The sequence below is a fragment of the Tiliqua scincoides genome, chromosome 3, assembly GCF_035046505.1.
Source record: "Tiliqua scincoides isolate rTilSci1 chromosome 3, rTilSci1.hap2, whole genome shotgun sequence".
NCBI lineage: Eukaryota > Metazoa > Chordata > Lepidosauria > Squamata > Scincidae > Tiliqua > Tiliqua scincoides.
In genome coordinates this window covers 200,991,836-201,007,363 of record NC_089823.1, presented here as the reverse complement: position 1 = coordinate 201,007,363, position 15,528 = coordinate 200,991,836, and the positions used below count along the sequence as shown (strand labels likewise).

Below are 15,528 nucleotides of genomic sequence, written 5' to 3'. Positions count from 1 at the left end.
AAACTACTTGTTTAAAGGGTGAACTATTTTTTTGGTCGCAAATCTCCAGTAACACAAAATCGAACTATCCTGATTCTGATAGTCCTGAAAGCAAGCACATTAGCTCCTTTTAAATTCTTTTTTAAATAAACCTTTTTCCCAACAGAACATCATTTAAATTATTCCAAATGAAGCCTGGAACACGAAAACGGCTGAGAAAGACTAGCATTAAATTAGGGCACTCAGCAGCATATGGAAAGGACAACATCTTAACTGACAGTTCCACGTGCCTCTTTGTGATAAGTGACATAGCGATCGGTTGATTCTTTCCACTGCATTTCCAAAGTGACTGCCACCCACTAGGACATCAGCACAAGCAACAACTGGTAAGCATCACTTTTTGTGCATTAGAGCTTGAGGCATTATACTACATTATTCAGATAGACTGTGTATTTTCTAAGGACGTTTCATTTATGGTCACAAGAAGTTTATCACTTTCTCAATTTATTCTCAGGACTGCCCTGTTCTGTGTTATCTGAGTAAGTGATCAGAAATGTATTCAAAATATTTGGAAGCAAGAGAAACCTGTGATGAGAAAATTATTAAAATGAAATCGTTGGATTCTCAACTTAGTGGAGACTCTTTGAAATCACCTGCCAGAGACCTGCCAAACTTGTTAGCTTAACGAAGGCTGCAATCGTGTACAAACTTATTTAGGAGTAAGCCCCACTGAAGTCAAAGAGACTTACTTCTGAGTCGACATCCATAGGCTTGCACTGTAACAATTTCCCATCAATCCCATGAGTCTCATTTTAATCATATGAATGTATGTTACACTGAAGCTCAAAAGAAGGAAAAGGAGAGAATTTCTAAATGTCATGCCATGTTAGCATACCTTCTTTGTTACTCCGTCAAGTTGGTAACATACTTTAATTTCTAACAGATTGCCGCATTTCTCAGAATGGCTGATGATCATTAGAGGTTTTAGGCTTTTCCTGAAGCTTCAACACACATATCACTTGCTCAAACCATTTGGACTTGCCTTTGCTAATATTTTTTCTTACTCTGCATGGTGATCCTAGGTGTACCCACACCATTCTGATATCACTCACACCATAATCTGGGATGGGCAAAAGGCAGCTCAAGATCCATTTGATGTATGTTTCTCCCCTTATTAGACTGCTGAAATGTAGAATAATGTGGGGGGGAAACCAGATTTTGTGTAAAAGCACTATGAGTACAGTTCTACAAATGAAAATAAATTCTTGTGCGGAGTATATTAACTATGCTCCTTGCATTCCTGAGTGGTGAGAAGTTCTAGGGGAGAAGCACTAACCAGATTATGAGCACACTCCTAACCAACTTTCCAGCACTGGCATAGCTGTGCCAGTGGGGCATGTGCTGCATCCTGCAGTTGGGGGGCAATCACGGAGGCCTCCTCAAAGTAAGGGAATGTTTGTTCCTTTACCTCAGAGCTTCATTGCCCTTATGTTGGTGCTGGAAAGTGGGTTAGGATTGTGCCCTATGGCTTTCTTTAGAGCAGAGGTGGCCAACCTTTCAACTTTTGGGCTCCTGGACCTTTAGAAATGGTGTAGAAGAAGGAATTTCAGCAGGTGCAGCTTGTCATCTCACAGATGAGATGCACCTTCTGAAATTCCCTCCTCTACTGAATTGTTAAAGGTTCAGGAGCACTAAAGTTGAAAGACTGGCACCCTACTTTACAGGAAAGATCATTGGAGGCTTTTAATATTTGTTTTATTTACAAATATACAGGGTAAGCATCAGCTGTGCATTCTTATAATTCAACAACAGATCACATCAGAACCCAAGGCAGCAACCCTGAACCTTAAGAGGTGTCAGCTCTTAGATTCTCCATTCAGTCCCTTCAAAAACTCACTATATGTGTCTGTGGCTGCAATTCAGTGTTCACTTTCCTGGGAATAAGCTCCACTGACTACAGTGGAATCTATTTCTGAATGAACATGTGTAAGTTTGGGCTGTCTGTCTCACTCCCAACCTCTCTCAAGGTGCTTCTTTTGTGCATTCTGACTCTGTCACAAGAAGGATAAGATGTGTTCCTTGTATTTTGCTTGTCGTCCAGGAAAAATGAATAGGTATTTTCTGGATTTCTTGAGTTATTTTGTCATAAGAACCTAGCGGGGTTTTAGCTGTGAAAATGTTGGCCTTGATATGACTGGAAGTGTCCTTGAAATGAATTCAATTTTATGGGGATCAAAATCCCATTTTGGTGCATTTTTTTTTTAAACAAAAATACATCAAAACCATAGCTGAAGCAAGTTCACAGAATTCATTTGTTTGGAAGAATGATAATTCTGTTGTTTATGCTGATACCTGGCTGGGTGCAAGAACTGTCTGTCAAACACTTGGTGACCATCTCAACAATTTGAGATACACAGGGCACAATCCTAACTTGCACTTTAAGCAGGTAGGCCAGTGGGCCTGCACTGCACCCAGCACAAGTTTGGGGCCAAAAGCAATGCAGCCCGAGGTAAGGGGAAATGTTTCCCTTATCCCATGTTGCACTGCAGCGGCCTCAATGGGTCTACTTGGATCTGACGAGGTGCCGCAGATCCAAGCACCCAGAGCTGCACCATGCTGCCCGGGAATGGGGTCAGGTTCCAGCATAATTGCAGGATCCTGACCCCACCTCCTGCTCCTCACTCACCTGCCCCCAGGAACACCTGACGCCAACCCTTCCCCACTCTGAAACGCCTACCTCCTACCTCCTCCCTGCCCCCCCATACCCCTGCGTTGACCGATGCAACTCACCTTCTCCCCAGGGCCTGCAGCAGTGAGGGGAGGCCAGCTTATCTCCCCAAGGCGTGGTGCAAAAGCCCTTTTGTGACACTTTTTACAGCACTTTTGTGACACTCCCAGGCCAGCAGAAGGGACTTGCATCAGCCCAAGTGCATTCTAGGATTGTGCCCATATTGTTGTTGAATTGCATCCTATTTAGTAACAGAGCTGTACATTTAAAGACTTACCAAAGTATTCAGAGTGCTTGATCTGAATACATCACTGGTCCATTCAATATATGAGCATTCTGTGTATTGCAATCTGAATAGTGACTCTAGAGTTACTCAGAGATTAGGACAATGGAATGGTACGAATAGGTCATGTACAAATACGTATACCCTATCTGCCAAGCATTCTCAGTCACACATACTTTGAAGATAAGGTTCTGGGAATCTCGAGGCCCTTTCATTGGTTCATCCTTGTTTCAAACTATTGGTTTATCATGTGTTTGAGCAGAGCTTGCGTGAAGGGTTAGCAGAAGGGATGCCAACATGACTCATTAAGTCATAAACACACAATGCTCAAAATGGACATGTGTGCATCCAGACTCCAAAAACACTTGTGGAAGAGACTCTCATTTAGACTGCAATCTTCTGCACCCTTACTTGGAAATAAATACTATTGGACCAAGTGTGACATGCTTTGTAGTAAACAGGAATATGATTGCAATATATGCAACCCTTATAAAAGAACTGCTTATGAGCAAGTTCCCAGTTTCCCCTGGGGGCTGGGGATAAGAATAGGCCCTCAGTTTGGCTGTACTTGTCGTAAGAGGCGACTAAACAGCCACCGGGTAGATGGGGCTCGTCAGCCTGGGAAGGCAGCTCGTCTGAGAGAAGGAAAACTGTGATCCCAAACCTCCACTGCCTTGTGGCTACATCCAGTTAAGGAAAAGGCTTCAGGAGTCAACCTCAAGGCAAAATCAGGAGCCGGAGTCCCCGAGGCAGTTCATGGCTGAACACAGTCCCGTTCTGGCAACTCCTGCGATGCCGCTGGAACCAACTGTATTGGCTTCTGCCTTTCCATTGGACCATTTCAGTGACGTGGAGAGGGGGGATTTGCTGCATGGGTAACAGCCTATCCTCCATACCTACTTTACCCAGGCTTTGCGCACTGGAGAGGACACTGTTCCAGAACCACCATTCAGAGCGCGATACCAGAGTCTTCTGAGACTAAAAGATGCCAACATGAGGAGCAAATATGCATCTGTTGAACAATTTTAGAGCAGCGACCCTAGCCAGGGATCTGCAATACAAGCCAGGCCTCTTAGAACCTAGGTGCAAACATTCATCACAAGCTTCACACAGTGACTTGAGTGCTTTGATTATTACAGTTACTGGGCATGTCAGAACTGGTACTTGACTTCCTACTGATTGTCATTTCATATGTATTTAACCCATTTTTGCCTGGCCCAGAGGTGTACACATTTGGTTTCTGTTGCATATATGCAACTTTGGGCAGAAATGGCTTAATTCAGGGTGCTCTTTACCTTGCCAAAATTTCCAGAGGCAGGAGTAGAGATCCTGACAAGTGGGAAGATGAAAAATATGGAAGGCTGGGTGGAAAAGGGAGCCAAAAAGGAAGCAGCAGTAGCCTTGCCACAGAAGGAATGGTTGGTTTGCTCCTCACATTGGTTTGTTCAATTGAGTCTGAGAGAGGTTTCCCAGTTGATAACAACCAGCTCATGAGAGTCCAAAGGCAAGGGAGGCAGGAAGCAGACATGGCTGGAGAGCTATCTGTAAAAGGCAGAGGAGGGAGGAGGCTGAGGTGGAAAGTGCCCTAAGGCATTCCCTGTTGAGACAGGAGCCTGCAAAGAGAAGGGTGGGTTGGAATAATCCCTTTCCCTCCAGCCATGAAGAAAGGGCCCAAGGCTCACCCCACCCATCTCATCCGAGAACTGGTTTGTCCTAAGAACTGAAGAAAGGTTCATCTTCAGTTGAGTATAAGATGGATGGGTGGGCATAAAAATCTCACATCCATACCAGGACGTGGTCATCATACTTGCTCTGCATAGGCAGCGCTGACTGAGTTTCTTTTTTGTCCTTCGGCTGCTCTTTTGTTTCCCTTGGCTCTGAAGGTCAGGCATCTCCTCCCATAAGCTGGAGTATTTTCATCCCTGGTTTATAGCTTTTGTTCTTCTCACTCTTACTGATGCACAATTCCCCATCCATGCAGATGTACAACTGTGAAATTACAAAACTTGGTTGAGAAACTTATTTTTAGCAGTTGATCTAGTCTAGTGACTCAGTAAGCCACACTGTTTTCAAGGGGGAACCCCTGTGTTTTCAACTTGTTCTGTGCAGAAACGTTAGCTGTAGAAGCACAGCTTCCACCGGATGATAAGTGGCAAATAGTCAACAAGTAAAGTCAAATAAGAATCTGATAAACTAAAAACAATGTGCAGTAAACTAACCAAAAACAAAAGCCGGGAAACAGGGCAGTTCATAAAATGTAACAGCAGTTGGTTGGGTTATTTTAAAAATTGAGAGCATATACACTGGGCTACCTGCTCTACTGTTACTGTTCTCAGTATCCTCAAACTATGACAAGCCTGAACTAGCATTTCAACAGCACAAAAGTTGGGCTGCTATCGTGTGTTCTCAGACCATTGCCACAAATGGGCAATGGTACAGCACAAGCAGTTGTAGCAGCAGCAGCCTCTGCTAGTGCTGGTAAGTTGGCGATGGATTAGGGAAAAACCAGGTGGGGTTTCAGGATAGACTGGAGGAGGGCAGAGGTCGGGAGGGGGTGTAAAAAGTTTTTACTTACCTCCTGCTGGCTGTCCAATCCACCCGTTGCATGCGGCTCATGCCCTGTCAGCATGATTGCATCAGCACCAATGGTTGAGGATAGGATTGGGCAGTTAACTCCAGCTGAAACTTTCAGTTTCTGTTAGAGCACAATCCTAACCAACTTTCCAGCACCAAGGTAAGGGCAATGCAGCTCCGAGGTAAGGAACCAAATATTCCCTTACCTTGAGGAGGCCTCTGTGACTGATCCCCAACTGCAGGATGCAGGACATGCTCCATTGGCCCAGCTATGTCAGAGCTGGAAAGTTGGCTGGGATTTGGGCCTTAGGGTGCAGTCCTAACCCTTTATGTCAGTGCTTTCCAGCACTGGCATAGTGGTGCCAATGGAACATGTGCTGCATCCTGCAGTTGGGTGTCACTCATGGAGGCCTCTTCAAAGTAAGGGAATGTTTGTTCCCTTACCGCAGAGCTGCATTGCCCTTATGTCAGTGCCGGAAAGCACTGACATAAGGGCTTAGGATTGTGCCCTTAGTTACGTAACTTTCAGCTGAAACTTCTAATGCTTTTATTTTGTTCCTCTATCCCTTCTCCTACTCTGAGGCCTTTACATTGCAAAGGCAGAAGGAGAGATTTCAAGGATCTCAGGGACAAAGGTGGTGCTTTTTGTCATGGCTCCGAACACCCATGAAGTTGTCAAAGCCAACTGATTAAGACAGTCCAAACACATAGCAATGCTATCCAGCAACTTCCTGCACAAAGTTCAGAACAATGCCAATTATCTGTATTGCAATCCACTTACTTCAAGATTTGATTCTCAAGGGCAGGTTCTGACACCCCAGTTCTGTATTTCTCACTTATTTACAGCAACTGCTACAAAATCATGTAGAAACTTGTAGGAAATCTGCCTCCTTGGAGGGTAATGCAAAACAATCAAGAGTGTAATTGACTGGTGAATTGTTCTGCACAAACCCTGTTTACATGGGTGGGAGCTGAGAAAGTGACTACGATGGTGGGCTACATTGACAGTTCGGCAGCATTTTGTTCCTTACTTAGTGAATTATTTGTTCCAGGTTCCAAAATGAAGCCTGTGTCAACCCTCCTGTTTTGCTCCCTGCTGCTGCTGGTGAGACTTTGCTACTACCTAGAAGCAGCTGCCGAGGATGATCCACAGAGGCCTAGAGAAGGCTGTGCAAACTGGATGGCAGGAGCACCTGGTTACCCAGGCCACAATGGAATGCCTGGGAGAGATGGGAGAGATGGGGTGAATGGCCAAAAAGGAGAGAAGGGAGAGCAAGGTAAGAGAGTTCAGCACTAAGAAGATACCTACTGGATCAGGCCAAGGTCCCATCTAGTCCAGCCTCCTGTATTTCACAGTGGCCCATCAGGTGCCTCAGGGAACATTCAAGACAACAAGATACTGGTATCCTTGTGCCACTCTCTTGCATCTGACGCACAGAGATAGGCTGTTACTAAAATCTGGAGGTTGCATATAGTCATCATGCAACCTGTGATGGACTTGTCCTCCATAAATCTGTCCAATCCACTTTTAAAGGTATCTAAGTCAGGTGCCATCACCACATCCTTGGCAAACAGTGGCAAACAGTACCCTTTAGTCTGCAATCCTATGCACACACAGCTGAGAGAAGCCCACTAAGTACACATGCATAGAGTTGTGTTGTCAACCAGAGGCCAGATTTTTAACCAATTGAAACTTACAGCTGTTGTGGTGATAACGGCTTTAAACAGAATAGGGGTTTCCATCTAATTACAGCCAACAATGACCACAACCGCTGTAAGCTTCAGTTGGTTAAAATCTGTACTCCAGTTAGCTGGCAGGACTGAGATCAAAACCCACATTGCTACACAGGCCAGATAAATATGCCAGGTCCACTGTACCATATTTGATGGGGGGGGGGGGGAAAGAAACCCAAATATTGCTTTTCTTTCCTTTTTTAAAAATGCAGTCCACCTTCAGCCCTCTTCAGGACCTCCAAGGCATCGTTTGAACAACAGTACAAAACAATTCAACCCATTTTTGCCAGGCCCACACTTGGTCCCTGTTGCGTATATGCAATGTTGGGCAGACATGGCTTAACAGAATAAAATTAAGTGTTTAAAGGAGGCTGAATTGAAGGGAACTGTTGCACAAAAAGAAATCACACAGGCAGGATCCAAAACAAAAGGAATCAAGGGGCACACTCCAAGTCAAAGCAGATGGAAAGTGTGAGAGCTGTGGATAGCATCTCTCATAGTTTTTTTTTGTTATTGGCTCCATAGGGGAAAAAGAGCAGTGGCGTAGCTGGAGGGGGGAGGAGCACTCAGTTCAGCAGGGAGCCATACTGCTCTGTTTTGCTCCCCCGCCAGGAATGGCTCCAAAGGGAGGGGCCGCTTGCGCACCCCACTAAGCGTTCCTGCCGGACTGAGTGCTCCGCCCCCTCCAGCTACACCACCAAGACAGAAACAGCATCGGGGTACTGATGGCTGGCCCATTCATGATACTGTCTGAAGCAGCTGTCTCGGGTGCTCTATTGGCAGGGGGTGTCCAGCTCTGCCCACCTCCACCACCCCTCTTTCTCTGACTCTCTTGGTTTAAAAAAGAAGGGAACAGAGTGAAGAGCCTGTGTGGAGAAGAGTGGTGAGCTACAGCAGCTCTTCTACTCATTTCCTTTTCCTTTTTTGAATCCAAGGATTGGGAAAGGGTAGCAAAGGCAGTGACTGCCCCCTTAGAGAAGAGGTGGCAACATTTAGCATGCTCGGAAGTCTTAGGCTGACCCTGTTAGTATCCGCCTTTCTTCCCCTCAATGAATTAATATAAGTTTCTGAAAAGGTATGGGATGAAAGGGTTGAACACACGGCCCCTGGGCAGCATATTTCCAATCTTCAAAATAGCCAGGCTGAGCCGCTGTTTAGGAAAACAAAAACCGGGTAAATTCTGCAGTCTGAGTCACACTAGGAAGTACTTGGACTGACTTGAAATGCTTCCATACAAGTCGGGGTTGACGTGATACTTTGTCCTTCTGAAGGAAAATAAGGGTAATACCATTGTTGTGAGTCCTTGTAGAAGCCCATTCAAGATGTTCCACTTTAATATATATCCCAGAGATTTTCAATCACTGTGCCATGGCACACTGGTGTGCTGTGAATGGTCTGCAGGTGAGCCACAAGTGTTTGGGGGCGGGTCATATCTTAGTAGGGCCATTGGAGGGTGTGAGCCTCCCCTCACCAGCAGTGTAGTGTGCCTTGCCAATTGTCAAAAAAACTGATTGTGTGCCTTGATAATTTTAGCACCTTCTCAGTGTACCATGAGATGAAAAAGGCTGAAAATCACTGATATATCTGTTTACTTGGTAGGTACACCTGGCCCAAAAGGAGACAGCGGAAGTTTAGGAGCTACCGGGGCTGTAGGCCCTCAAGGAACACCAGGGTTTGCTGGAATCCCAGGACTGAAAGGGGAAAAGGGCGACAGTGCTAGCATGTATCGATCAGCCTTTAGTGTTGGTCTAACCACCAGAGTTCCCTACTACAACATTCCTATCAAATTTACAAAGATTTTCTACAATGAACAAAATCATTATGACACAACCACAGGGAAGTTTCGGTGCAGCACTCCAGGAGTGTACTATTTTACATACCATCTCACTGTGTATGTGACAGATGCGAAAGTCAGCTTGTACAAGAAGAACACGGCCGTAATCATCACCTATGACCAGTACCAGAAAGACAATGTTGACCAGGCATCCGGTTCTGTTTTGCTTCACTTGGAATCTGGGGACGAAGTCTGGCTTCAAGTATATGGAGAAGAAAACACTGGTGTCTATGCTGATAACGTTAATGATTCTACTTTCACAGGGTTCCTGCTGTACCCAGATTTGGATTCTGCGTAATTGCAGATCGTGGCAAAGAAGAAGGAATAGTCATTAATTTTTTTGGCAGCAGACACCATTTTCCTATTAAACCACTGGCATGTGAAATAAAGGTAGCAGACACACTGAATTGTTGAATTTAGGTAGACTCAGGCAGACTGCATAGTTCTTGCTCGATAACATTGCAACATCAAGCAATGATTTGTATGCATGTGAATGGAGCACCATAGATACAACCACACCAACAGAACTTCCATATTATCTCACTTCATCCACAATGTTTTTCAGTTACGTCGGTCATACACTCATCTGTATAATCATCTATTCTAGTGCATTGTAATGAAATATAGAGAAGTCAAGTGATAGGATTGCACATGTGAATCAGACCTTAGTTTCCAATAATGTAAGACAGAGGTTCCCAAAGTGTGCATCGCAACACCTTAGGGTGTCACAGCACATTCACAGGGCACTGTGAGATGTGCCTAGTGGCCCCTCCTACCTGTTCTCCCAGGTGTTTCCATCTTGAATCTTGCAAAATCTTGTGATGTCCAAGATGGCAGCGCCCAAACCTCGTGATTTCATTTCACGGGATTTGGATACCATCTTGTATCGCATATCCAAGATTGTGGCATGCAGCTGATACAAAAAGAAGAGGCTGAGGGGACATTGTGACCCAGATAAGTTTGGGAACTACTGACCTAAGACAATTTCCCAAACTTCTGACTTTTGCAATGAGTTTTATTTACTTAGAACAGGGGTGCCCAAACCCCGGCCCTGGGGCCACTTGTGGCCCTCGACGCCTCTCAATGCGGCCCTCAGGGAGCCCCCAGTCTCCAATGAGCCTCTGGCCCTCCAGAGATTTGTTGGAGCCCACACTGGCCCGATGCAACTGCTCTCAGCGTGAGGGCGACTGTTTGACCTCTTGCGTGAGCTGTGGGATGAAGGCTCCCTCCACTGCTTGTTGTTTTACGTCTGTGATGCAGTAGCCGCAGCAAAGGAAAGGCCAGCCTTGCTTTGTGTAAGGCCTTTTATAGGCCTTGAGCTATTGCAAGACCTTCATTCATTCATATAAGTTCATCTTTAATCTATTCATTTATGTAAACTTACGTAAATTTATTCAAATTTTAAATGTAAATTAATTCCTTTTCCCCCCGGCCCCTGACCCAATGTTAGAGAGACAATATGGCCCTCCTGCCAAAAACTTTGGACACCCCTGACTTAGAGCAGCGGTGTTCAAAGTAGCAACCGCTGTGCAACAGAAAAACAGTCTCTGTTCCACTCCAATGCTGTGTAACCTCCCCGTCATTCAGGGGTGAAGGACACTCTGGGCAGTTAGTGTCCCAGAATGCCACGTGACAGGACATCCTGGCAGACACAACTGCCCAGAACATCCCTGTACCCCGAACAAAGGGGACGTTGTGCAGTGCTGGAGCAGAATGGAAAGGTCCGCTCATGTTGCGGACGGATTGTGTCAAACCCCGGACGCAGCCCTCGGGCCAGGGTTTGACCAGCCCTGACTTAGAGTTACACTGACAAAAAAATCAGACAATGAGTTTTGGTATATAGGAACCTAGGGTGACAGAGCTTCAATAATGAGGCACAAACATTGTTCTTTGCTAATAGAAGTTTGATAGCAACTAATGCCTGAAGCATCTTTAGAGTGATAGTGATGTGGTTTTCAGAGAGGTTTCTCATTAAGTGTGAGTTATCTTCTCAGCTACATTTGAATACATATTTCTGATGCTTTAGTGAGTTATAGTTGGCTTCTACCCACTAGCAAAAGTAGGGAATGTCTGTTCTCCAATAAAGGAAGGAGTTTTGCAATAAAATGGTCTGCACAACAGAGATTTTATTGAGTTATAAATAAAAAATGTTATTCACTCAGGCTTCTATTTCTGTGTTTCTTTTGTTCCAAAATTATACTGTTTGATCAGAAGAAAAATCCATGCAGCCCCTGGACAAAGTACTATTAGTTTGTACGTTCTTTGCAAACCCAATGCCATATGCTTACAGTGCTTTTCAGAGCATGATATATCCTCGCTATTCTTGATCCAAAAACCTCCATGCCAGTTTTGTCCAGCAGTTCTTCTTATGCCATTGTTCTTTTTTTATCCCCCAGTCACCATATGACAGATATGAGCATTACAACCTCTATTTTCTTTTGTGAGAATACTTATGCATTTCCCATGTGTTCTCAGTTTTGTGTGGTTCACTCACATCCGATTTTTTTACTCTTCCTGCCACACACAAAGACTTTGGTTTAATGACTTGCCTTACAGTTTTCCTTCACGGTAACAAGAAAAACTTGTGGAAAGTTTTATTTTCAAGACAGCTTGCCCAAAGCAAACCACACAACTAAATCCATCAGAAATGGCCTTGCTGAGAGAGAATATCCTAAAAGCCAAGGAAGTTCAAGAGAGAACTGTCAACCCTGGATTTGGTAAGGCTCAAGTTAATTTCGATCTGAGAGTGTCAAACACAGCCAGTTCAAGAGGGCCCGCTGGGCATGACAATATAAAAAGAATGGAGCAACAACTGCAGTGAAATATAATCATATAGAATGGGGGGGGGGAAGAAATTGAATGATCATGATTTTGAACCACTACTGAAAAAATCAAACCATTATGATGTAGAACGGTAATTGTACTCTTCAAGGAGCAACACACTGTCACAGTTCTTGAGTTCATTGCCTGGAAGTAAACTAGTACTGACTGAACCAAGATTACAGCAGAGCAGTGCTCACCTTCCTACATCAAACTGCTCAGCAGGTGTGATGTGAAAGACTGCACCCAAAGAGGGTGCAGGATTAAGCCAAAGAGATTAGGATTAAACAACTGGAATGATTCTCAGGGCTGGTGCATTTGTGATGGCCTCCAAACGAAGGCAACTTTTATATACTGCTTTATGAGCTGGAAATCCACTCTCTCATCTTTGAGACAATCTCTTGTTTTCCTTTCTCAAATACCGCTGTATCAAAAGGAAGCATTTCACACCACCAAGTATTAAAATGTTAGTAACTGAATGGCAATGTTTATCCAATAAACACCTTTATTAAAGGCCAAAAAGTACATGACATATTTAATCAAACTAGTGCAGCCATTTTCAACCACCATGCCGTGGCACAGTAGTGTGCTGCGGATGATCTGCAGTTGTGCCGTGAGAGTTTGGGGGAGGGACGTTTGTTAGTAGGGCCACTGGGGGTCAATGGGTATGCCTTGTCAACTGTCAAAAAACGGGTGGTGTGCCTTGACAATTTTAGTGACTTGTCAGTGTGCCATGAGATGGAAAAGATTGAAAATCACTGATCTAGTGCATGGAGGAACAATGCCTGGCCTCCCAACCTGGTCATAGTAACAAAGGCATTGTCCAGAATGCCATTTAGATAGAGACAGAGCCAGTTAAACTGCCCCCACTCTGGCCATGAAAGTACTCTAGTACTTTCACTGAGGTAGAAACCTGCCTCTGAGCTGTACCACTTCAGATTACAGATGGTGCTCACACAATTGAATGTTCATCGTCCACTCAAACAACTTCCACAAAGCAATCTAGATTTCAGGGAGAAGACTAGACTAGATGTCTCCCCGGCATGCTACATCCAATCATGAGAGCCCTCCTGCAATCTGAAGTGGTATAGTCCAGAAAGATTTGCCACCTCTGTAAGGCTATGCCTAAATCCAATTAAAGTCTAGAGAACAAGTCAAGTGTGACTAACTTTTTCAGTGAGATGGGAGCCCAATCCTAACTAACGCTGGCACAGCCAGGCTGCATGGCGTGCGCTGTATCCCGTGCTAGTTGGGAGCCAGCTGGCGGTCTCTTGGGGTAAGGGGATAATTGCCTCAGCCTGCCCGATGAGGCTACTCAGATTTCCACCAGCTATGGAAGTCGGAGCAGACTGCCAGGATGTGGCAGAGGAGGCCACTGCCGATCCCAACCACTCCTGGTCCTGTCCTGCTCCCATTCCGCTCTCCCCTGCCCCATTACACCCCTTGCCATCTCAAGAAATGCCTTCCCAACACCCTCTCCCAATCCCTGTGCAGCTTGGTGGCATACTTACCTCTGCCGATAGCCCAGAGCCTGAATACAGCACTGGTGAGGTGACACAGGCCTCCCCACCAGCACTGTTTGCCCACGTAGTGTCGCCACCATGCCTTACAGCATGTTTGTGACACCTTTGGCTTGCACAGGAATGGCTATACCAGCCAAAGCACGGGATTGTGTGCAAGCATAATCCTTTGCATGCCTACTCAGAAGAAAGTCTCATTTACTCCTTACCTCATTTAGATAAGGAGAAAGTCTCCTTTCTCAGAAGAAAGTCTTATTTAGGACTTAATCCTAGGTAAGTGGGTATAGGACTGCAGGCTTAGACTTTAGCTGGAGCAGGCACTTTGCCTCAGAGATACCTACAGCTCTGGTCAATTCACTAGTTTGGCATTCTGTACATGGCAGTAAGTGCAAGCATGTTAAAGACAAGTTTTACACCTTGCCGTTGGAAGGCCTTAGTGGAAAAGGTCGGGCCAGTAAGTGCCAAATCTGACTGAAGCTATTCCAGGAGTCCTGTTCCTCTCCTGGACATGATATCATCTTGGAAATTCCTGGAGGCCCTGTTTAAATCTCCAGGATTCATTTCAGTAGTTTCCTGGAGATTAATGCCGATTCCTGGAAACTCCAGACCAACACTGGAAGATTGACATCCTTAACAGCAACTCCTTGAGGGTCTGTATTTTCCTTTCAAACAGGATTTAGGAGTTGGCTATTTCAGTACTTTCAGAATTGAAAAAAATAATTTAGAACAAGCATGGGATTCTAGTCTATTTTGTACTAGGACAAAAAAAACCTTGAACTATTTTAACAGACTTCTTCATCTCCACACTTCTGCTTTAAAGGAAAATTTAAAATACGTTTTAAATGGGTTTCTTTTCCCCTTGGACATCTGTAGTTGGACTAATTAGCTACTTTGTTATAAACCAGGTGAACAGGAATAAGTGGAATAGGTATGCATACCAAAACACTCACCTCTCTAAAGCTGCAATCCTTTCCACACTGGGAGCAATTTCCATTGAAATCAGTGGAACTTACTTCCAATTAGACATGCACAGAATTCAAATTTCTTTAAAAATATAAAACTGACCTATGTTGATAATATTGCTATTGTTATGAAATCTAAAAAAGGCCAACTTTACCCAGCAAGTACTCTTCAAATACACAATTGAATGGCTCACAATCAAACCTGGAGGCTACTCAAACCTGGATTTGATTGTGATCCCTAGAACTTTGTTGAATATTTTCCTGCCTACTGGAACATGACATAATTCCTCTGAATTCTGACATTTTAACAAGGCCAAAAGGATGCCATCAGTGATGAAAAGATTTGAGAACCCTTTGGAATTACAGTGTAATTACCACAAGTTTCCACAAGATGGTGCAATAATCATGCCTTCATTGAAATATCCAGACATTCTCTCTGGCTAGTCTCATAATGAGAGTGCACTGGGTTCCTGGGAGAGTAATTTAAGCTGATTGACAGCTAGATAAATAAATAAGTGAATGCCATTTTGCTTCCAAACTTGCTGACCCTGGCTTCACCATCAGAATCTTGGCAGCCATTCATTCACCATACTTGCAGAGCATCAAGTTGTACATTAATCATTTTGAAATGTTCTCCCTCAATATCCTAGGGCAGGGGTGTCCAAAGTTTTTGGCAGGAGGGCCACATCATCTCTCTGACACTGTGTTGGGGGCCAGGGAAGAAAATAATTAATTTACATTTCAAATTTGAATAATTTACATAAGTTTACATAAATGAATATATTTTTAATGGAATATACTGTTTTTATGGGTATCTGTTAATGTTAATGATGCCAGGTTAATGCCAGGCATCACCTGGCAGGACAAAGTTTCTAACAACACAGTCCTGGAACGTGCTGGAATCCCTAGCATGTATGCACTACTGAAACAGAGACGCCTGCGTTGGCTCGGTCATGTCGTGAGAATGGATGATGGCCGCATCCCAAAGGATCTCCTCTATGGAGAACTCGTGCAAGGAAAGCGCCCTACAGGTAGACCACAGCTGCGATACAAGGACATCTGCAAGAGGGATCTGAAGGCCTTAGGAGTGGACC

The 15,528-nt window shown here is 44.5% G+C and overlaps 1 protein-coding gene across 1 annotated transcript; it reads left to right on the top strand.

Moving 5' to 3' along the window:
- Positions 1-260: 260 nt before the first annotated feature.
- On the top strand, positions 261-11,294 carry ADIPOQ (adiponectin, C1Q and collagen domain containing). The gene is made up of 3 exons (XM_066620447.1): positions 261-365; positions 6,617-6,841; positions 8,898-11,294. Exons 2-3 carry the CDS (start codon positions 6,625-6,627, stop codon positions 9,428-9,430), a joined length of 750 nt encoding a protein of 249 aa, XP_066476544.1. The 5' UTR covers positions 261-365; positions 6,617-6,624; the 3' UTR covers positions 9,431-11,294.
- Positions 11,295-15,528: the final 4,234 nt, after the last annotated feature.